Below are 24,100 nucleotides of genomic sequence, written 5' to 3' on the forward strand. Positions count from 1 at the left end.
CAGAGTGCCCCTACCCTCCAGCTAGTAAATTGGGACCCATGGCAAACATTTTTATCCATAAATCTTATTTAATCTGCAACTGAGTGCATTTGACTTGAGTCCCCTAGGACTCAAATAAATTAGCCTTTTAAATTATTTTAAAAAGCACTTAAAACAATGAAGTTATTAGCAAACAAATGGACAGTCATGAAACATCGGAATAATGTAATAAAGCACCTGTGAGATATAAAAAACAAATCTACTTCTGGGGGACAGTTTGTTAGAACAGACTTGCATCTCACTGAAAGTAATGAGATAGATATATTTTAATTTTGAATCAAATGTTGCATCAGTCATTGCAAAGTCGGCAGTATCTTTAAAATCTGCTTGTGTGAACATTTAAAAGCATTGTTGGATTAGAGATGTGTTCCAGAAATATAATATCTCTATAAATATATTTGAAGTTGGATGCAAAGTAATTCGTCCCGTGTTGTAATTTACAGTATATCAAAGATTATTTCCTCCGGCGTTTCTGTTTGTACTCTTGGAAATGTTGGTGCCCATAGGTACATGCATGTTATATCAGCATTATACAATGGCTGCTGCTGACTTTTGATTGGAAGGGATGGGAGGTAAAGCACTGAAGACCTGTTCCAGGAACCAAAAAGTGATGTAATAGTCTACGGTATCTTAAGGGACAGTAAAACTAGGGTTGGTACTGTTGGGAAGCTAGCCAGAGTACGATAGATTTTAAAAAAAAAAAGCAACCTAAGAAACCCAGCCCAGTGTTGCCAACTTTGTTTCTGATGAACGTAGCTAGCAGCATAAGCTCTAAAAGTTTCTACATCGGCAACACTGACAGGGCATGCCTCCAAAGCTACCCCCCCCCCCCAAAATGAATGTAAACAAACATGGCTGTTGTTAAAATTCTCAGGCAAGGCAAGTTTATTTGTATAGCACAATTCAAAGTGCTTCACATAAAACTATTAAAAAGGCAAAAGAAAACAATTAAGAACATTGAAACATTAAAAACAATAGAAAGCAGTGTGAGAAATAAAATACAGTAACATGCAGAAAATGATTAATATCCTTGAATCTGGTTCAATTAAAAGCAGCAAACAAAAGTCTTCAGTCTTGATTTAAAGAAGCTGAGGGTCTCAGCAGACCTGCAGCTTTCTGGATTTTGTTCCAGATATGTGGAGCAGAAAAACTGAATGCTGCTTCTCCATGTTTAGTTCTGACTCTGGGAACAGAAAGTAGACCGGTCCCAGACGACCTAAGGGGTCGGATGGTTCATAAGGCAGCAGCAGATCAGATGTATTTTGGCCCTAAACCATTCAGTGCTTTGTAAACCAACAGCAGGAGCAGCCAGTGCAAAGACCTCAGAACTGGAGTAATGTGATCCACCCTCCTGGTCTTAGTGAGGACTCGAGCTGCAGCGTTCTGAATCAGCTGCAGCTTTCTGACTGACTTTTTACAGAGACCTGTAAACACACCGTTACAGTAGTCCAGTCTACTGAAGATAAATGCATGGACAAGTTTTTACACATCCTGTTGAGACATAAGTCCTCTAATCCTTGATATATTCTTCAGGTGATAGGAGGCCGATTTTGTAATTGTCTTGATGATGCTGTTCAGGTTGAGGTCTGAATCCATAACTACACCTAGATTTCTGGCTTGTTTGTAGTTTTTAACATCAGTGATTGAAGCTGAGCGGTGACTTTCAATCGTTCGTCCTTGGTACCAAAAACAATTACTTCTGTTTTATCTTTGTTGAATTGAAGACAATTCTGGCACATCCAGTTGTTGATTTGTTCAATGCAGTTACCCAGCCCATGTATGGGATTATAGTCCCCTGGTGACATAGTTATGTAGATTTGTGTGTCGTCTGCATAATTATGATAACACACTTAGTTGTTTTCCATAATCTGAGCTACTGGAAGCATGTAGATCAGGGGTCACCAATAGGCGGACCGCAGTCCGGATCCGGACCCAGACGCTGTCCTATCCGGACCCGGATGTATAACTGATGGATAATTGAGAATTATACATTTTGGCGGAGCGCTTATATTTTAACCTGCACAGCTTTTCTAGCCTTTTTGGCACTTGGTCAGCAGTCCAGGAAATACACCGACCAATTACATGCATTGTAAATCATCTCACGTGACGCTACTCAGACAATCGAATATCTGTATTCTGAAACGCAATATATATATATAGCATAATATATTTAGTTTTAGATGAAGCCCTTATTTTACTTGAAATGAGAGAACATTTTTTATGTATTTATATGTATTATTGAAATCCATCATGTAAATGTGAAAACTGAGAATAATAATTGATGTGTACTTTCTATATTTTATTTGACAGTTGTTGACTACACAGAGACGTTACTACTACTAGGCTTCTTGAATATATATATGGCACTAAATAACGCAAGTTAGATATTGTAATGTTCCGGACATTTGCACGGGGAGATTTTCTCAATCTGGACCTTTGGAGTTTTAATTGAATACCCCTGATGTAGATGTTGAACAGAAGAGGCCCCAGTATTGAACCTTGGGGAACACCACATGCCATTTTAGTCAGCTCTGATGTGTAATTAGGTACAGACACAAAGTATTCTGGGTCCTTCAAGTAGGATTCAAACCAGTTAAGTGCTGTGCCAGAGAGTCCCACCCACATTTTTAGTCTTTCTAGTAGTATGTCATGGTCGACCGTGTCGAATGCAGCACTGAGATCCAGTAATACTAAGACTGAAATTCTGCCATTGTCTGTGTTTAAGTGGATGTCGTTGAAAACCTTAACAAGAGCAGTTTCAGTACTGTGGTGCTGTCGAAAGCCTGACTGGAAAATATGAAAACAGTTATTTACGGCCAAGAAGTTGTTCAGCTTGTTCAATTATTTTACTTAACAATGGGAGGTGTGATATTGTTCTATCATTGTTCTTTGTTGCGGAGTCTAAACTAGCCTTCTTTAGGAACGGTTTAATAACTGCAGTTTTTAGGGCTTGTGGGAAGACACCTGAGAGAAGGGATGTGTTTACTATTTGTAAAACATCAGTGGTCATGCAGTTTGAAATATTTTTGAAAAAGTGTGTTGGTAGAATATCCAAGCAGCAGGAGGATGACTTCAGATGTTGTATCATGTCTTCCAGGCTTCTACGGTCAATTGAATGAAATTGTGTCATGATATTTGAATGGATGTTATTCAGAGATGGGGACAACACATATCCTGTGGTTGGTGTGGAGGCACTGACTGCTTGTCTAATTTTCTGAATTTTGTCAGTAAAAAAGGAGGCAAATTGATTGCATGCCCAGGTGGATTGGAGCTCAGCAGCTACCGACACTGGAGGGTTTGTTAGCCTGTCGACGGTAGCAAATAATGCGCGTATATTGTTATTGTTTTTGGTTATGATGTCAGAGAAGAAGGACTGCCTTGTATTTCTAAATTCCAAATTATAATTGCAAAGTCTCTCTTTATAGATGTCACAGTGAACCTGGAGATTAGTTTTTCGCCACCTGCGCTCAGCTTTCCGACACTCTCGTTTCTCTATTTTCACCAGCGAAGCATTTCTCCAAGGAGATCTTTGCTTACCCGAGACAACCTTCACTTTAGTGGGTGCAATGGCATCAATAATATTTTTAACTTTAGAATTGAAGCCATCTACAAGCTCATTGACTGAGATGCAAGAGAGTGCTGGTCAGGAGGAGAACTTCTGAATGAATAGTTCACTGGTGTTTTCAGAGATGTAACGCTTTGTCACAACCTCGGTTTGGACATTTGTGTGCAAGGAGATTGCACTCTCAAAGAAAACACAGAAATGATCAGAGAGTGCAACATCAGTCACAGCGACTTTGGAAATGTTTACACCTTTGGTGATGACACAGCTTTCAAACTAGCAGATTGTGGAAGATTCCGATGTCACCATTGAATGCACAGGCATAGTGCGATCAGACGAAATTGAAAATGATTGGACAAGCTTATTACAGTCCGACAGGATTTTTTCTTTTTTTGCCAGAACATTTCATTTATTGATTGCTGTTGAGATGTAAAGATATTTTCAGACATATTTTATTGATTGAGGTGACCCTTAAAACCTCACAGCGGGAAACAACTGCCCAAGCGAAAATTATTTTTAATATTGGAGAAGGGTGAGGGATAATGGTTGAGCTTCATGTTGTAGGACAGCAAAGCTGTAAAATGATCAAAAGTTGCAATGTTAAGCAGAGGCTGTAGAGTAATTCAACAGCCTGTGCAACCAGGCTGGATACAATGTAGACTAATGGCACAGCAACCCAATGGTTTTATCGAATTAACTAACTTCCTTCAAAATGACGACCAAGTAATCATATCAGATGTCATAGGTCATCGCCCATCCGGGCGATCTCGTCCAGCAGGAAGTCAACATCCTCTTGCTGGGTGGCGGGATTGGAGAACACACCTCTGAAGAAATTGACTTTATCTCCCAAAGGCTGATAGCCAATCATGACAGAGCCCTTCTCCATCATCCTGCCTTTGATCCGAGGAGCCACCTGCAGAGACATGAAGAGTAAGAACCTCTTTTCTCTGCTCGGTCAGTCTCCTTCAAATTCTTTTCACCCATTTTCCTGACCGTTACTGAAGGAGTCCAGAGGAACCAGTGATGTTCTGTACTAACCTGATGGAGTATTGCGTCTCTGTCAGGTCCAGGTGGCAGGCCTCTCAGACTTGGAGGTATGTACCAGAAACACACGTTGCTGTGCTCCGGCTGTGTGAGAGGCGGAGGAAAAATATGCTCAGTAAGAATTGATTGGGGATTTAAATGGATAAGGAAACACTGAACTAAGAACTATTGCTACATAACAATAGTGCCTAGTAATATTCTGTACATGGTTAGTTCAAGTGTTTGGCTGTCTTAGACATCCACAGTAGTTTCCAACAAGGCTAAATCAGGTTGAAAAGTGAGAGTTTTTAGACGTCTATGATACATAGAACTGTTATTTTAAAGATGCAATGTGTAGTGCCAAGCCACATACTCCAAACAAATAGGGGGCAGGATTTTACCTCTACTAATTCGGCCATGTAATATATGTTTACCGTTATAACTTAATGCAAATAAAAAAAGCCATCTGTAAACTCGGGAGGTGCAACAATACGTAAAATTTGACCGAAATGCTAAAATCTTCTAATCTTCAGGTGTGGCGTCGGTCTATGGTTTGTGTTAGCTATCTGTGTGTTTACCCTGCCACTAACTGGAGGCTGTACGGTCTCTGCATGTTTTGGATTAAATCCAAAGTGTCAGAAACGAGAAAACGACTCATATTTTAGTTTCGTCCTCCCCACCGCCATGAAACTACTTTGCCGGGAGGAGAGCAGGCAGTTGTTCCATGAGACCGACCTTCAGTTAGCAACTCAAATTCAGCCTGCACAAACCCAAGTGCCGAGGGTAACAGCGGGCCGTGGACAGGGGCAGCGACAGAAAGTGTGTTGATCAAGCAGTCCCCCGGGATCAGATCTCCTGAGCTGGGGTTTGTGCTAGCTGATTTCTAGCTAACTGCTATCTGCTAACTAAAGGTCTGTCTCTTGGAGCTGTCCTCCCTGCAAAGTAGTCTTCTGGCAGCACGGAGGGCGCAACAAAAAAACTGATGTTTTCTTGTTTTTGACACTTTGGATTTAATCTAATAAACAAACTATCAAAAGTACACAGACCCTGTACCTTCAAAGTGATTGTGAAGCCCTCAGGACAGCTCTACTTCTTCGTCCTCTCATGTTAGACTGAGGACGGACTGGAACCTACAGTGACTCACTATCGCCTCCCTGGGTACATGTGCTATTAAAAGACAGATCTGGCCAGATCTCACACATTGCTCCTTTAAGAGAATTACAATGATGAAATGCTGTTTAAAACAGCCTAGACATCAAATGTATCCAGGTTTGAAATCCAATGTCTAGATGTCTTTTGAGATAAAAGAAATACAAATTTGAACATGTCACACAAAAGGTAAAGGTAAATTACCCCGTGACTACCAGCCTTACTTTATTTTTCAAGACCAGTTCAAAGTCTGTCCTCCTCTGCAGCTGATCATACAGATACTCAGCATTCTCTAAGCATTTGTTCACCTGAGATCCAAAGCCCTCGGAGCCCTGAGAGAGTGACAGAGACAGAGAGTTAAACAATCTTATCTCATCACAAAGTCTTACAAAGGGGGGCATTTCCTCTCGCTCATCTGATCAACATTCGTATGAGCTGTGAACTTGTGATTTTTAAGAAAGTCTTGTTCACTTGTGTTGCGTCTTTATGCTCAAACAGGTTTTCTGCAGGGGCACATTAATCCCCTCACCTGCCTGTCCACACTGAAAGTTGTATGACTAAAACACGGACAACACCGTGGTAGTGACCTGTCAATCACAAGGTAGCCACTCCCTAAAACATACCCCGCTTTCTGCTCAATTTTACATCATTTGATAAATGAGCATCATGCTTGCTCAAAACTTGAACTAGCAAGTGAGACCATAAACTCATGTTTACTGAGGTAATAATAACAGATTCTGCATCTACATGTATAATCGAAAGGGAATGGGACAAGATTTTGGCATCGGAAGCGTTCTGGTCTGTAGTCTGAGGCTTTGGTTAAATGCACATGTGTGGGGAGCAAAAGAGGCGAAACGCATTGGTGAAAATGTAATCCTGGAACCCACCGACTATCGTCTGACGATGATTTAGCTGTTTATTGTTTTAATTTTAGTTTGTAAACTGGCTACTGGCTAGTAACCCCCCGACTAGACCGCAAGCATATCAGACATGTTTTTCACTTGCATGTCTCAAACAACAAATATGTCTCATAACTAACCGGCTCTGTGCTGGCACACGTCTCAGCTCCATCTCATAGGCATAACGTGACTTGAAATATTAATCTAGGCTTCAAGACAATTGTTTCGCATGTAAACCTGAGGTAGATGCCCAACAAAAAGGCAAAGAACAACTGTGTGCAGGACTCTGCACCTGCCAGGAGATGTCAGCCTGGACTGTGGTGGTGAAAATACACATATTAAAGAAAATAAGAAGAGCTGATTAATTTGGCCATCACTGAAACCAACCTCAGCCTCACTTGAATCTTTATCCCTTCTGATAACAATTCAACCTGCTTAAGCCCTTTTCCACATTACATAGAACTGAACCAGGATGGAGAAATGCAGCTAGCCATCAAAATCCCAAATAGGTTTGTTACATCATGACATCAGAGAGACCTTAATCACCTATTCGGTCTGTAAATGAGTTTGTGTGAAGGCAGATAAAGACAGAACATGAAAGGATTTAGTGAAGAACCCTTTGAAGGAAAGTCTCCAACATTAACAGAAGATCAGATTCAGTCTGGTTGGAAGCACAGCAAGTGGAGAGAAAAGAATGTTAACCTCACACTGGGCTTACACTGATGCGCTACATGAATACCTTTGCCTTCCACATGAGCCACAGCTTAAAGACATCAACATGTCGGCCACACTGGATGCTCTTATCCCCAGTATCATAGCTCACATCGTAGTTTTTGTCTGTCTGGAAAAGGTACTCAGCCCCGAAATCATTACACTCCTGTAGGAGACCCTGGGGAGGAGAGAGGCATTAGACAGTCATACAAGATATAGCTGGAGATCAAACATGGACAACCTTTAAGCCGGGCTCAGACTACAGGAGTTAAATTCATTTTGAAAATTGGGTTGCATCATCACACACATAAGAAGAATCTTCACAGATGCTCTTCTCTCTAATCTCAAAAATGCACACGCTAAAAGATTTGAAAATAATGGCGCATCACACAATTATCGTGCCGGAGGGAGCAATACACCACCTCACGTGATCTCATGGGGAAGCTGATGTAAACAAAACGGAGACTGACGCTGTGCTACAACTTGCTGTAGTGATGCTTTGCAGTTTAAAAAAAAACGAAAGCAAAAGGCTAAACATGTCCGGATGAGAAAATGGTTGGGAAGACGTGGTCCACACAGGTTTTCCATTCTTCAGTGAGAACTGGAGATCTGATTTTAACTGTCAGTTTTATTATCTGTCAACAGCACCATGCCTCGAGGGCCAGAACAAACCCACCCACCCACAAAAACTGTGATTTTTGAACCACGATGTGGGTTGTGCTGCACCAAATTCGCCCCGGCCCTATAAGGTTCTAGATTAAGCACTTGGAATATAAAAGGGTATTCGGTAGAACCCAATGGGTGGGTTGTAGATGAAACCCTTGGAATATATAAGGGTTCTTGTTGGCACCCTTAGAAAGTGGAAAGGTTCTAGATTGAACCTCCAGAGAGGGTATTGGGTGGAACCTTTCACAGATGGTTATAGGTATATATAGGATGGGATTTAGTTTTAACTTAAACCACGACCTTTTCCTAAACTTAACCAAGTCATTTTACTGCGTGAACCTTACCAGATTGTTTCCTGAGAACACGGAAGTTCATTCTAAAAAGACAGTGTATGCATGCAACAAGCAGAAATTGACACATGTAAAATTGACATAAGAGTAGCATGTTGAGCGTCATAGTTTGGAGCATAGGGCCACTGATCAAGGTGCCTTTTTGACGAGTTGAGAGTCAGAACATGGTGTCTGGGAAGTCTGTATAAAGTTTCATGGCGATCCATCTAATAGTTATTGAGAGTTCAAGTAATGGCCCAGCCGAGACACAGACGGAAATTGTCATCCCTGAAGCTTGCAGCCATGCTAGCATGGCTAAAAACATTCAGTGAATAACATCCAAGGGTATCTTTTTGTGATGCACACTTGAAATGAAGACGAGAGGATAATGTCTTACTCTCTTCTTGACTAGTATGACAGAGCACTGCAGTGGGACGCCCATCATCTTGTGAGGATTCCATGTTACAGACCAGGCTCTGGAAAACAAGTACACATTTAGAAATCTGATTACTCACAAACGGATTGAGATACAGTTATACAACCCTTTACACACATTTGCAAATGGCTTTGCAACAACAATGGCCCCATTTGTTTGCCTATAGTGTTAGTTGTCGTCATGCTTTGCATTATTATTCAAGCTAAAGTCTCAGGATTTCTGTACGACCACCACTGTACAACTCACTGAGAGAAAACGAAGGCATGCTTGGTGAAGTGGTTGGGTTGTTAGTGGATGCAGTTACCTTTCAATGCCCGCTAGTTTTATCTTGTGCCTGTCTGACATCAGCAGGCCTCCCCCCCACGCTGCCTGGAGGGACGGAGTAAAAATCAAAAATAGATTACTCATAAGCATTCAGATTTATTATACTTTCTGGCTGTGTAAGGACACGCAGGTATGTGTGTGTCTGTGTGTGTGAGAGACACTGGTTTGATGATCCTCGCCTCCTACTGAACCGGAGGAACCAATGCAGCTTGGAAGAGCCAGGCTTACTCTGGAGGAGCGACAGCTAAGCCTGCGGGAGGGTAGGTGCATCTACTGGTCCCAGTTGGGTCACTTCCTGTCTACATGCCCAGTAAAAGACAACGCTCGCCAGTGAGAAGGAGAGTGAGTCAGCCGTACTATGATCTTCCGATTACTCCTCTCGTCCCCTCATTCCCATCCAACTCATCACTCCTTCACAGACATTCTCTCACCCAGCTCTGCAGGATTCCGGGAAGGACTAGAGTTTTATGGATTGGACACTCTACAGCAATTCATTGTGGACGCTTCGAATGTGGGCATCAGGGCTGTTCTCTCCCAGTGGTCCCTTGTCCAACAATAAGGTTGTTACCTTGTGCCTTCCTATCCCGGAAATGAAACACGATGTGGCCACAGGGAGCTGTTGGCTGTCAACGTTGCATTGGAAGAGTGGCAGCACTGGCTGGAGGGAGCAGAGCAACCATTCCTAGATTGGACTGACCACAAGCACCTGGAATACATCGGGTCGGCCAAGCAGCTGAACGTCAGACAAGCCACTTTAAACGTTTCAGTTTATCCCTGTCATACCGCCACAGCTCTAAGAAGCTGAAATGTATGATCCTAACTCTGTCCCCAGTTCTCCCCCCAGCATCCTGCCCTACTCCTGTGTGGTAGGGGTTTGTCGGCCCATTACCCATCTCTAAGGTCATCAGTCCAGTGACTGTTTGGTTGAGATGCCCCAGGTCGTTGAGTGTCCATCCCACCTTCCAAATGGCCCGTGATAAACTGGTCAAGGGGAGTCCTCTGGTCTCTCCCTCCTTCCCCCCCAGATCATAGACGGAGGTCCAGTGTACATCATGGACCCTTCTCTTCTCCAGGACTTTCATCGCCGACATCCCGACCAACCTAGGACGTCAGATGCCGTCCCTAGAGGGTGGGGTACTGTCAAGTCTTGTCCTGCTGTCTGAGTCATTTCCAGCAAACTCCTTTCCACCCGTTTCCAAGTTCCTACCAGGTTCCCACCCTGTGCATAACATAAGAGTATACCCTTGTGGGGGCATGCTCATATGATTGGTTAAGAATGGAGGAATCATCTAATTGGCAACAGATAATTCCATATTGACAAATATTTGTGAATTGAACAACGTCAGCAGTCTCAAAAAACCCCCACACAACTGCAGTGAAGTTCACACAATTTGTAAATGCAAGTTCAACAGTATATATAGAAATCTAATAACATTCAAATACGTTTTTGAAAATTTTAAATCCTTTTAAATACATATTTGTGGATTTCTATTACATGTATTTAAAACAAGAAATATTTGTGAGGGCATATTTGTGAATCTTATTTTTTTCATATGAGGATTTTGTTTACATTTATGACTATTTTTGTGTGCATTGAAAAATATTTTTTTGTTGGTGAAAGTCATTCATATGTGAATCACAAATTACATTTGTGATTTTCTTTTTTTTTTTTTTTTTTTTTTTTTTTTTTTTTTTTTTTTTTTTTTTCTGTGTGCATTCATTGATATTGAGACTGATCTGACCCCATACATCTCAAGTTGCAAATCGGAGTGTAAACAATTGATCTGAGAAAGGAAGAAGAAGTCTGCCCTGGATATCCGCTGGCCAGACAGACAGCCTATCAGTTCAAGGATTGCACCTACCATGACTGAACATAGGTATCAGCAAACTCTACTCCGTACAATTGTGATGGACTTTTAGTTGAGTTGAGTTTAGTAGCAAAAGGCATTTCTGACAACCTAGTCTCTTGCAGGCCACATGTTGGCCTTTGTTGTGGCTCAAAAACTGACATCCATAGAAAATCTGCGGATTAATTACACACCGGATATGTTATGATCCACTAAAGTTAGCAAAAACACAATATTAATAGATCACTGTTTTTTGTTTTTGTTTTGCCTCCATCTTGACTGTAAGGGAGGCGGGAGGGACTATTGAGTGAGATTCAACTCTTCTTTGTTTAGGGGTGATGGAGACACAACTGGTGGAGGCACTCTACTGAGTTCACTTTTCCAGTCTATTTTTATTTCTGTCTTTTAAAGAAAACTCCTCCTTTATTCTTCTGTCTGTGATTCTTTTTAAAGGTAAAATGTATTTTAGTTTGGGCTCTGTGTTGGTCCTCCACAAATTGCAGAGATCTGTTTAACTTAAGGGGATAATGCATAATGATAAAGTGTGTGTGTGCGAGCGTGCGAGCGAGAGAGGGATAGATGGGGCGCCTTACATCAACGTGCATCCACAGTGTGTGTCTATGGCAGATGTCAGCTATGGCCTTGAGAGGATCAAAGGCTCCGTACACCGTTGTGCCCGCTGTCGCATTCACATAGAATGGAACCAAACCCTGGAGAGAGAGAACTGAGGCTGGTCTCATCAAACGGTATGTATGTGTTGATGTTCCAGCATCAACTGTGACTATCATATTAACACATCTCAATTCAATTCAGGGATGAGGTTTTGATGATGAATCAGAAATCTTAGATAACTTCTTAGTACTCATAAAAACTATGCATACAGGAATATTTTTTCTGACATTTAGTTGCCTTACGTTCATACCTTTTCTTCCGCGGTAACAATGGAAGACTCAAGTTCAGCAGGAATCATTTTCCCACTTAAAAGACCAAAAGTAGACCAGAGTTATATAAACAGCAATTATTAATGCATAGTGTATATGAAGCAGACACAAATCCCTGAGATCAGCCTGCCTTGCACTCTAAAATACTTTAAAACGGCATTCTCTATGCACAATAGATGGGAAGAATTCTCTGTTTATACAGAAAAGTAGTACAATATATTTTAAATTTAAGCCTATACTACGTGTTAACTATGCTGTAAACATGTATATAAGCCACAGTATGTTAACTAGCCCACTGCATGGACGGATTTACCCCAAAGACGCGCACACAGATGCATACAAAGCTCCAACAGGTGAGCAAACATTTCCATTGCCGTGCATCACATTGACTACTAGAAACCAGTTTGTGTACTTTGAACTTACCCACCTTTCATCACATTTCACCATGAACACATTCTCACTGCCCATCCCCAGCACCGCTGCAGATTTCTTTACTGAGTAGTGACTCTGAAATGAGTGAAAATCCAGCCATTCATCTTCATTTGTCTCAATTCAAAGCAACTGCAAACAGGTAGACTTTTCATTTAGCTGACCGCAGTGGCTGCATTGTTTGGTTCTAAAATGACATTCCCAGGTGCACATGTCAAGAGTGAAATGCTGTCTTTTGTTTGGAGATAATAGCTTGGTGTGCTCGGTGCTACGAGCTATCTGTGGGCCCAACTCAATGAGATGTCTTATGAAATGTTTTTCCTGAAACCATCCGTATAAATGCATCACATAAGTACTAAAGGTGTGTGTGTGTGTGTGTCTGTGTGAGTGAGTGAGTGAGAGAGAGATGTGGCCAGAATTTAAATTTAAAACATTTTTAAAAAATGAACTAAGATTATCAACAGATGAAAAGCCTACAGTGTTGATGTCATGTATTGTGTTGCATAGATATCTACTAAAATGAGCATGCTAACCAGCTAGCCACGGCATGTCATGTCTTGTACTACCACTTGTAGGCCTACCTGGAGAAACCCGCGAGTGGTATTGTTTTTGATAGTAAGTGGGTAGATCCACTATTGTATCCCTAATTTGAGTTGGTTGCAGTGCTCTCCTTGCATGATCGGTACTTCACATTTGCAACTCTTAACTGAGATAAGAAGGAAGCGAGATGGCTCACTCGTTACTACTTCCATCTTCGGCTCCAGAAAAAACTGTTTAATTCAGAATGTTATGGATTACAACTTTTCTTTAAAAAAGGATGCAGTCTGATGAGGTATATGATATGAGTATATCGCCTTTGCTTTGCAGCCATTTCTCATGGAAAAGGAGGCTTGGCTGGGTAAACACAGCGAAAAAGCAACCTCATGTCATTGACAGCTAATAAGAGCGGCCTAAATGTCCGTTTATATGGAAATCATGTTTCATCCACATATCTTTTGCTAACTATCCTTAGCATAGCTAGCTGTTTACGTGTCACTGCTGCTGTGCAGCGGAATGTTTACTGCGGAATGTGTAGCTGGCAAACAATAAATATGCTAGCAGAATATGATTATTTATTAATTAATAAAGTGGTGCAGAAATGAGTCCTATAACCTTGAAAATAGTCCGCATTTTTGCACTTCACTTCCCCTTGTCTCGAGGTAAATGCTTTTTGAAGTATATGTGGTTAATATAGACCAAAGAGATGTTATTGTTTTGTGCTATAAAATAAAATATATCAGTAGATACCCCTCTTGAGAATTTTGAAGCTTTTAAGTGTCTTGAAAAGGGCAGGTTTCTAACAAGTGGCCAAATGAGACTTCAAAACGTCATCCTGCAGAAAAGTACTCCTTCACTCCTGGGACCGGTCTACTTCCTGTTTCCAGAGTCAGAACCAGAGTTCAGTTGTTCTGCTCCACATATCTGGAACAAAGTCCCAGAAAGCTGCAGGTCTGCTGAGACCCTCAGCTCCTTTAAATCAAGATTGTTTGCTGCTGCCTTTAATTGAACCACATTCAAGGATATTAATCAATTTCCTGCATTTCTGCATTTTACTACTGTATTTTATTTCTTACACTGCTTTTTAGTGTTTTAATGACTTTTTAATTTTTCTTAATTGTTTGTAAATCTCCTTTTTTGCCTTGTGTTTTGATGCTTTTAATGGTTTTATGTGAAGCACTTTGAATTGCCTTGTTGTTGAAATGTGCTACACAAATAAACTTGCCTTGCCTTCACAGCCTTGTTAGCTTTTAACTTCAGATAATTGCATTCGCGCTTCAAAAATCATGAAAGTGGTGTTCATTTGTTAAGATTACCTTGCTAAAACAAAGTGTAAGAATTATACTTTGCTCCTGATCTTATTTTCAGCAATAATCCAAAATCCAATGGAAAAATCCAATGGAAAAACCCAAGGGCGTATTGTGGCAGTGCAATGCTAATTTCCAGGGTTGACCTACAAAAATAAATCTTCCCTGCACCACTCTTTTAGCTAGAAAACTAGCAATAGCTATTGCTAACTTATATGGAAATCTTTTTTGCCGATATAGCCATTGTTATTTAGCTTGCTCTGTCTGTGGTAAACATAACAGTGAGCTATCAAAATGAGCATAGCAGTATCAGTTTTGTACCAGTTAGCTGACGACTCACATTAAAACACCAGAAAAACAATCATGACTGGTGGTCCATGATGTCTTAACTTCTCTAATGGGCTCATTTTGTGAATTACATTCCTTTTTTAGGCCTCTACTCGGAAATTGCATACCCATACTAAAAAGAGTGTTTTTCTGTAACTACAAGGTCTATTTTAATAATTTTGATGTTATAATAAAGGTAACACTTGTGTGATTTATTCAGATGTGTAAATATCAGTGCATATGTTACTGGTTAAGAGTAAATGAAGATGGCACACAGCTCAAATTGAAAAGTTTCAGGTTCGCCTGAAAAGAAAGCACTTTTATTGATAATATTTATATATAGATATTATTATTTAGATATTATTTTAGCCTAAAACCTATCCCTAATCATAGCACAACATGTCAACAGTCTCTATGCAAATTTTGACTTTGATAAAGTGAAGCAGAACAAAGTTAGAGAGGTTTTAGTACAGAGAGGTCAGGCGAGGTGAAGCAAAATTGTCATTTTGGAACCAGCTGTTCCAGTTGTTATATATACGTAGCAACAGTGTTTTTAGCCGGGAACCGGAATATTATTCCTTTCTCTTCATGATTCATCTCAAAGTAAGGGGCAGTTATGATTTTTTCTGCGGTGAAGCGGTTTGGTGTTGTGGTGCTTTTTGGCTGATATCTTTGTAATGGTTTCACGGAGAGAATTCTGAAGATATCTTTGGAATCTGTGTCGAATGTTCTCGCTCTGCGATGTATTGGTGGTCCGTGTTAGCTTGTAGCTTTGTGTTGGTATATCGAAGGGGAGTGCGTAGCTCACTGACTCATGGCGAAAAATACATGATATTGTGGTAAATCTTCTAGTTGATTATATTAGTTGTGTATAATTGTGTTTGGAGTGTGTAAGAAATGGCTTACCTGATAGTGTTACGAGGAGAGAAGACAGCTGTACAGGGACGGTTAGAGCCATTAGAAAGAGCGAGCCACCCTAAATAGGTCAGGTAGCTAGGCTGGTCGAACGTTTTGAGGTGTTGTTCGTCTAGTTAGGGTTATGGTGAGAACAAGAGTTCTCAATCCAATTCTGGAGTCCCACCCTTAATATTTTCCACAATTCTGCTGTACTTTGCTCTACTCAACACATGCAGGGCAGCATTTTTAGCTGAATCTGAAATAAACTAGACCGAAACCGTATCAGCATTAGGGAACGCAAGCAAGTGACATCAACATCCTTTTAATATTGACTGGACTTTGGATCTCCTGAGCTAAAGTATTCTGGTACACATACTATACACCATGGTTACCTTTCTATCCACCTTCCATCACAATAAATATTTTGCATATAAAACCGAATATACTAAATTTCACCTTTTCACAATATTTTATCCCTGTACTTTCAGTTGGACCTTTTAGCTGGCCAAAGACGTGTAATTGGGTTACTCGACACAGTAGATCATAACCAGAAGTTAGGATTGAAGTCTGTCCATCCAGTGCCACAAAAAATGAAAGATTCATTTTAAGAATGTGGCCGGCATGTATCAGAAGCTGGTTCTGATATCAGTATGTGAACAACTCTGTACTCAAACTTCGTTCATATTTCATTGCTTAATGACCTTCAATAGAAGGTTATTGGGAGGTAGCATTTGATCACTCTTCAATCCGCACACCCCTTAAACCCCACAAAGTGTAATAGCTTGTGAAATGTGATTACTTGTTCTGAAGTGAAGAGGGCCAGCTGAGGCAGGACTCCCATCCCCCTGGTCTTCACCTCCGGGTAGAAGTGATATCTGGCCACCAGGATGCTGTACAGGTTGGATATCATGCCTCCTTCATGAAATGGTAAATGGTTAATGGACTTGTACTTGTATAGTGATTTTCTAGTCTTCTGACCACTTAAAGCGCTTTAATGCTACATGTCGTCATTCACCCATTCACACACATTCATACACTATGCAAGGTGCCACGTGCACATCAGGACTCTAACTAACATTAATACCCATTCATACACCGCAGCCTGCCTGCAGGAGCAATATGGGGTTAAGTGTCTTGCCCAAACACACATCGACATGGACTAGCTGAGCCGGAAATCCTCTGATTGAAGGACGACCCTGCTCTACCACTGAGCAACAGTCGCCCAAACAGAATGCACTGTTTATGGACAAGTGTGCTGTGCATCTGTTCATTTGTTTGTTGTTTTGTCTCAGCTCCATACCCTATCCTAATACTAAAACGTATACACTATGAACTGTATGTTGATACTGTACAATCATTTGTAACTTCCTCCGTTCACACACTGAGAATAATAATATTTAAACTGTTGCTTGGATTGAACTTTACCTGCATTTTTGAGAAATAAAGGCGCCTCGACCTTTTGTATCTAGAGATGTTCAGTGTCTCTTTAAACGCAATCCATCCATTTCTGTCGTACCTTCCTTGCATGTATTACCTGGACAGAAGATTCCATCTCCCACATCGTCAGACCATCCCACAATGCTTTGCATCTTCCTCAGCAGAAACTCCTCCATGAGGACAAAAACAGGGGACACTTCATACGTAAACCTGGTAAAAGAATTATTTTTATTGTATTATATTGTAAAGAAAAAGTATTCACATTATACTTCTTGCAGACATATCATGTTTAGATTTCTTCATTTTAGAGATATTAAGTTGTATTGGTAAAGGCACTTCTTTAAAAATGTTTGACAGTCGAGGATTACTTTGTGTAGTCAACACTTTCAAGAGTATACCTCCGTGTATAATTAGGTAGTATAAAGAGTACACCATGGCTGAGGTGCATCCAGTTTTAAACCAAGCAGCAACCTCTGGTGCTGAAAAATGAAGCCAACGCTCAAGTGTCAAAAACTGCTGTTCCACAAATGGCTATTTAAGGTTGGCTCCACAAACAATAGCAGGGGGTTACTCTGGGCTTCTCAAAAGCTCTTAAGAAATCTATGGGTGACGTCACAGAGACTGCATTAACATTTGATATAGTCTGTGGTTAAAACCAGCCCTTCTCAACACAGCATAATGGTCAGGGGGCGGCCACTTTTATGTGTGCCATTGCGACAGTTGTAGCGGGCTAATAATCCGTATAACTAAACCAACTAACGGCAGGACAGCAACAAATAAAAGAAGTGGAGCAGTAAGTTTATAAAGTGTAGAGAGCCAGAGTAAAGGAGTACAATTTAACAGCTTATTGATTCATTCACACACTTGTGTCACAGCGTAGGATGGCCCATTGCTTTCTGTGTAGCATTAAAGCATGGTGGAATTAACAGCTTGTTAGCTAACTAGCGGACAGTCTAACGGTTTCTCTGCCTCACTCCCCGTTACTCTGGAGGACAAGCTAACTAACCAGCCATCCATCTTGGAGCTGCTTTCTCTAACCGGCGAGCTGCGACCACACTTTACGTCCTTCACTGACGTGTGTTGTCATCATATCAACTAACAACAATTGCCATTTTCTTTTTTACTTGTCAAATGACCACAGGTAACAGTTCAATGTCCGTTCTACTTCTATTCTATTTCTATGTTCAGAACAAGTTCTTCAAAAGTAAAAAATATTGAATACTTTCCACCACTGATGAAGAGATCTTACATGTTAGTGTTGGCTGTAGAGGTTAACCACTCGCCTGCTACACCAACCACATCCAGACCTGAAGACAGTTGGTTCAAGAAGCGGGGATGGCCTGGAAAAACACAGGACAGAACCTGAATCTTTCTACGAGTTGTTGTTTTCTTTGACCCTACTTCTAACTTGATTTATTACCTCAGCAAACATTGTAAACATAAGTTTATAGTCTCAATCAAAATGTATCCAAATAGTCAGGCTCCAGCTCATTGAAAATGCAGGCCTTACAAGTACACAAACTTTTTTACATATTACTGTGTGACTAAAAATCCCTTCATTGGCTCAGGGAACAATAAAGAATCGCCTTCAAAATCCTGATAATAGTCCATAACACACTTTGTGGTTTGGCTCCTCAGTACATTTCTGACTTGCTCACTGCTCATACATTGAATAGACATCTAAGGTCATCAGGCCCAGGTCATCTTCTAGCTGTACCCAGTATTAGATCCATGTTCGGTGAGGGTGCAGTTCAGTTACCGTGTTCCTGCTCTCTGGAACAAGCTGCCTGATGACTTGAGGTCCATCACAACTGTGCCCACATTTCATAAGCAGACTTACAACTTTCCTGTTCTCCCAGGTTTTTATCTATTATGAATTTAAATGAAAAACACCAAGAAAATATCCATTGCCATACTGATTGACAGGTTGCTACCACGGCCTTGTCCGGTCTGGGAGTTGCCAGTGTTGTTCGTCTTATGACTCTAAGTCATAAGACGAACAACACAGTGTGCTTTCAGTTCATGAAACGAGAAACCATTGTGACTGTGTCCACTTCTTATCTACCGTCTATGGGCATGTCTTATCTACATGTGAAGCACTTAAATGGGATGCAAATGAAATGCATTTCATTCATTTTCACCCCTACATCAATGGCTCTGGATAGAGCAATGAACTGTGAATAATGATCAACACACACACACACCTGTACGGACACCATACTTAAGTGTGTCTTTACAGTCCACTAGTATCTGCTCCAGAGTTTCTGGTTGGTCGGGCAGGTCCAGAGTGAAGCACTCCTCCTTTAGCTGGTGAGGATGATGGAAGTCCAGGACCTAAAACACAGTATTATTCCATCATGTCTTTTCCTGTGACTCATATTTAATAATGTACACATACATACAATATACATCCAGTGGAACCTCTTCAAAATATTTATAGCTCTTCTGGACTGTATCCAAAATACAAGAGCCCGCTACATCCGCTGGCATTAGAAAAATGTGTGGTTTTAGTTGTACTAATTCATATAGAAATGTATATTATTCTCGATTAAAGTTACTATACGAGATTAGGAGCATTCCAATTGCTTCTCAGTGGCTCTCAACATGGCACCGCATAGCTAAAGTTGCTAACAGCGCTAACAGTGCAAACAATGGCAACAGTGGTGGCAGAGCTAACAGTGTTACAACACACACACAGGGAGAGTGACTTCATTCTCCACTCCACGGTATCTTTACATAGATAATAGTTATTTGCTGCTATATCAATGCTTAGAGTATCAATTTTGTACCTATATTGCACCTTTAATGCATGACCTTAAAAAAAAAACGTCATTATCATTGTTTAACAATTTAAGGTCAGTGGCAGGATAGTAAAGTGCTTGGCTCCAGAGACTGCTATATGGGGATAGCCTCATGCTCGTAATGTCAAGTTCCGCCTATGTGGGAAAACAACGATACTGGACACATGCCCAAAGCCGTTTGGCAATGATAGCAGATCACACAACGTTGATGCCATGTGTCATGTACAACACAGCACACTTGAAAGCTTTTCCAGTTCGAAAATCTGAGCTGGATGACTATCTTTTGATCATCATCAAGTATTGATTGGCTTTAAGTTTGGCTTTTGCAGGACAACATGGTAAAATTGGGCCTGCGAAATGGAGCACACATTGCTACCTAAACTGATGCAATCGCAGAATTGGGGAGTATAAGAGCAAGATGGGAAGAATTTCTTTAGTCGTTGAAGTAAGCTCAGAATAGCCTATACAATCTCCATGACGATGCTGGCAAAGTAACATAACTTTTATATACTGTACATATCGGCACATCTGTAAGCATCGTTTCTATATCCTTGATATATATTTTAATGCTTTCTGCTCTGTCCTAGCAGAGCTTCTGCTGATTTCAAATAACCATCTCTTAAAATCCTGTGAAATTCTCTGACCGTGAAAATGCATTGGATCTCGAAATCTAAATCTGTTCTCTCTTTTGGTGGAGAGTTAATAAAAACTCATACTCCTTGCAATCTTTGTGATCTTGGACATAGCACTGATGGAATATACATGTGTGTATCAGGTTTGGAAGTACTTTGTCTCATAATGAAAATATCCCTTTATTTGTATGCTTTATTATTTATTTGCGTATTATTCCCTGCCCTGCAGATGGACTGGAAGGGTTTGAGAGTCATTGAGCAGAGTGCTGAGATACTGTACAGGATTCAAACATAACAGTGCCTCACTATGCTGTTCACTGATAGAAACAGTTGAGTACCTTGGAGCTCCGCTGACTTGACTTGCTGATATAACCTAACAGGATGTTAACCAGCTCCTGCAGAAACCCTCTGGTCATCTCCTCACCACCTGGAGCTGGGAGCAGGTCTGGGCACACGCACACACACACACACACACACACACACACACACACACACACACAAACAGACATGTTCTGAATATCTCTTTCAACTGATAGTTGTCTTATTAAGGAGAAATGGCATATATTTGAATACATTTCTAGACACAGGTGGTTGAATGATGACGTGCGTACACTGTGTTACTGCGTACATTGGCAAACTGTGCACACACAGTTTGCCAATGCAATATGTTATGTCAAGCTATGTAAGGCGATTAACCACCAAACATGGCGAATGCAACCTAAACAAATAGATTTTCCAGATCTGTGTGCTATAAGTGAGGTGTGATTAGTGGGTAGAATGCATTAGCAAGTGACGCAGTATTTAGTGGCCAGATATATATACAGTACAAGTATTTGGTGGAGAAACCTAGTGTGTAACGTTACACCAGCAGAAAATTACGACATACAAGTCATTAGATGCTTCCAATTACTTTACCTGTGGTCATGTACAGGAAAGCTAATGGCATTTTATTGAGTTTTAAGTTTATTTAGTTTTAAAATGGGCGCCACAGACACAAGCAGGTGCCTGTGTTTCAGTTTTACGAGTGATCGTTTTAACTGGCAACTCTCAGCCGTATGCGTCCGTGGTTGCTCGTAGGTGTCCTAGTGAAGGCCTTCAATCAATTTTAAATACATATACTGATCTGTGTTTATTGCATAGCAATAAAAGGAAGTACAACGGACATTCCCATTCAAATCAACATAGCAGGATGGTCAGAGCAGCAGCCATCTTCATGTGTACCGTTGCCATTGCGGCTGATGTAGCAGGCTAACTTCAGTATAACTATACAGACTTATGGCAAGTCGCGGAGTCACTCAGGTGAGGTTTTACAGTTACTACTAAAATGAGCAGTGGAGAAGTAATTTAAGAAGTATAGAGTGCCAGAGCACAAAGCTTAAATTCAACAACGCAATGATTCATCCCACTCACTTTCTTGTCACAGCGTAGGAGCGCTCATTAACATTGCCACGAGTTACCAGCGTAGCATTGTAGCATAGCTAGCTTGCTAATGCCATTATGCTTTAATGCTACGCTGGTTACAGAAAATGAAGCAAACCGTGAGCTGGGCCTCACTCCACGCCGCTCTGGAGAAGGACAAACTACCTAGCAAACTAGCCAACCATCATAGCCAGCGATTCATCTGCTCTATTCTCGGCTTCCCACTTTACGGGCGGTCCCCATACCGATTAACAACAATCGCCTTTTTCTTTTGTACAAGTCAAATGACCACAGGAAAAAAACTTTGTCCGTTCTGCTTCTATTTCTATGGCTTTTTTATATCTACGGCAACCATTTATGTAAGTTACAATGAGCAACTGCGGACGCATTCGGCTAAAAGACACCAGTTAAGATGGTCACATGTTGAACCGTAACACCTGTTGTTCTGAAATGGTTGTGATCCTGTCGCAATTATTTAGAGTTTGAGTCCACTGTTGGAATAACGATTCCGCCAACCCAACAAGCAACAACCGTTTCATTTTTCAATGACGTTGGCTGTAAAAGGGTCTATTTAGCCATCAGACACTATACAAAGCTGCCCTGGCAGGACATAATACATTTTACTTACACATACTGCTGACACAGACAAAACTAAAGCAGATTTTTACCATTTGGATTCCAATAAATTCACTGTGGTGTTTTCACTTTCTCCTAGAAATCATATAATACTAATTTCCTATTTGTTTTATAAGCAATGTAATACCACCCAGATTTTATTTTATATAAATATGAGGAAACAATTAATTTAAAATGTTTAATAAATGCATCTGGTAAATCACAACATGTTAGCTGGATGCAATTTATTAAAAATTAATGGGTTAAAAATTGTGTAGGGAATCGTGTCACATCTTCAACTTCATACTATGTGGAAACTACAGGTTGATCACCTATTGACAGATTTATTTATTTGAATATGGATTTTCAGTGTCATTGAAGGAGCATTTAGTTTAGTGATCCTCTGATTTGATCCAAAATAACAGAATTGCTTGAAGACAGGAATGTCCAGAATCAATTCGCAGCTGGATTGGTTCGGTTAACTTATACCCTTCACCCAGCCAAAGAACATGACGGAAGCCCCCAAGTCCTGACTCGCAGCAGGACCAAACCTGGCGTGACTCTGGACAACCCAAGCTCTCACCTTTGCTGTAGATGCGGCTGAAGTCAGCAGGTGTCTGTCCTTTGTCTTTTACTGCTGCTGAGTCCTGCTCTTTGTCCCTCTCAGCTGTCTTGCCAATGATTCTGTCTGAAAGCACAAAGCAGACAACCGTGTCAGCAAATGAGCTGCTGAAGTCTGTGGGAACTTTCATATCTGATCTGTATATGTATTGAGGCAGATCATACTCCTCCATCCATCCATCCATTTTCTTCCACTTATCTGGGGTCAAGTCGCGGTGGCAGCAGGCCAAGCAGGCTGACCCAGACTTACCTCTCCCCCACAACATTTTCTAGCTCATTCTGGGGATTCCTGAGGCGTTCCCAAGCCAGCTGGGAGATGTAATCCCTCCAGCGTGTTCTGGGTCTTCCCCGGGGTTTCCTACCAGATGGGCGTGTCCGGAAAACCTCCAGTGGGAGGCGCCCAGGAGGCATCCTGATGAGATGCCCGAACCACATCAGCTGACTCCAAGTTCCCTCTTGATGTCCGAGCTCCTTACCCTATCTCTAAGGCTGAGCCCAACCACCCTTCGGAGGAAATTCATTTTGGCCGCTTGTAGCCGTGACCTTGTCCTTTCGGTCACGACCCAGAGTTCGTGACCATAGGTGAGGGTCGGAACGTAGACCGACCGGTAAATTGAGAGCTTCACCTTCCGGCACAGCTCCATCTTCACCAAGACGGTCCGGTGCAGCGCCTGCTTTACTGCTGCAGCCGCACCGATCCGCCTGTCGATCTCCCGCTCCATCTTACTCTCACTCGTGAACAAGACCCCGAGATACTTGAACTCCTTCGCTTGCGGAAGGCACTCCGTCCCCACCTGGAGGGAGCAATCCACCGGTTTCCGGCAAGGCACCATGGCCTCAGATTTGGAGGTGCTAACTCTCATCCCCGCTGCTTCATACTCGGCTGCAAACCGCCCCAGTGAGTGCTGGAGGTCACGATCCGAGGAGGCCAACAGGACCACATCATCTGCAAACAGCAGAGAGGCGATCCCGAACCTGACGTTCTCCACCCCCCGGCTGTGCCTAGATATCCTGTCCATGAAAGTCACAAACAGGACCAGTGACAAAGGGCAGCCCTGGCGGAGGCCAACACCCATCGGGAACGTGTCTGACACAGCTCCTACAGCAGTCGTACAGAGACCGGATGGCCCATTGTAACGGGTCCGGCAACCC

At 41.5% G+C, this 24,100-nt stretch overlaps 1 protein-coding gene across 1 annotated transcript; it reads right to left on the reverse strand.

Moving 5' to 3' along the window:
- Positions 1-4,340: 4,340 nt before the first annotated feature.
- gad3 (glutamate decarboxylase 3) lies at positions 4,341-23,214 on the reverse strand. The gene is made up of 16 exons (XM_031874949.1): positions 23,199-23,214; positions 22,911-23,015; positions 20,632-20,738; positions 19,065-19,194; positions 18,110-18,200; positions 16,958-17,070; positions 16,223-16,338; positions 12,354-12,433; positions 11,908-11,962; positions 11,579-11,695; positions 9,119-9,183; positions 8,776-8,854; positions 7,412-7,561; positions 5,998-6,105; positions 4,640-4,729; positions 4,341-4,514 (listed from the first exon to the last, which is right to left on the reverse strand). Exons 1-16 carry the CDS (start codon positions 23,212-23,214, stop codon positions 4,341-4,343), a joined length of 1,596 nt encoding a protein of 531 aa, XP_031730809.1.
- Positions 23,215-24,100: the final 886 nt, after the last annotated feature.

Source organism: Anarrhichthys ocellatus, unplaced genomic scaffold (assembly GCF_004355925.1).
Source record: "Anarrhichthys ocellatus isolate YVR2014 unplaced genomic scaffold, GSC_Weel_1.0 scaffold85, whole genome shotgun sequence".
Lineage (NCBI taxonomy): Eukaryota > Metazoa > Chordata > Actinopteri > Perciformes > Anarhichadidae > Anarrhichthys > Anarrhichthys ocellatus.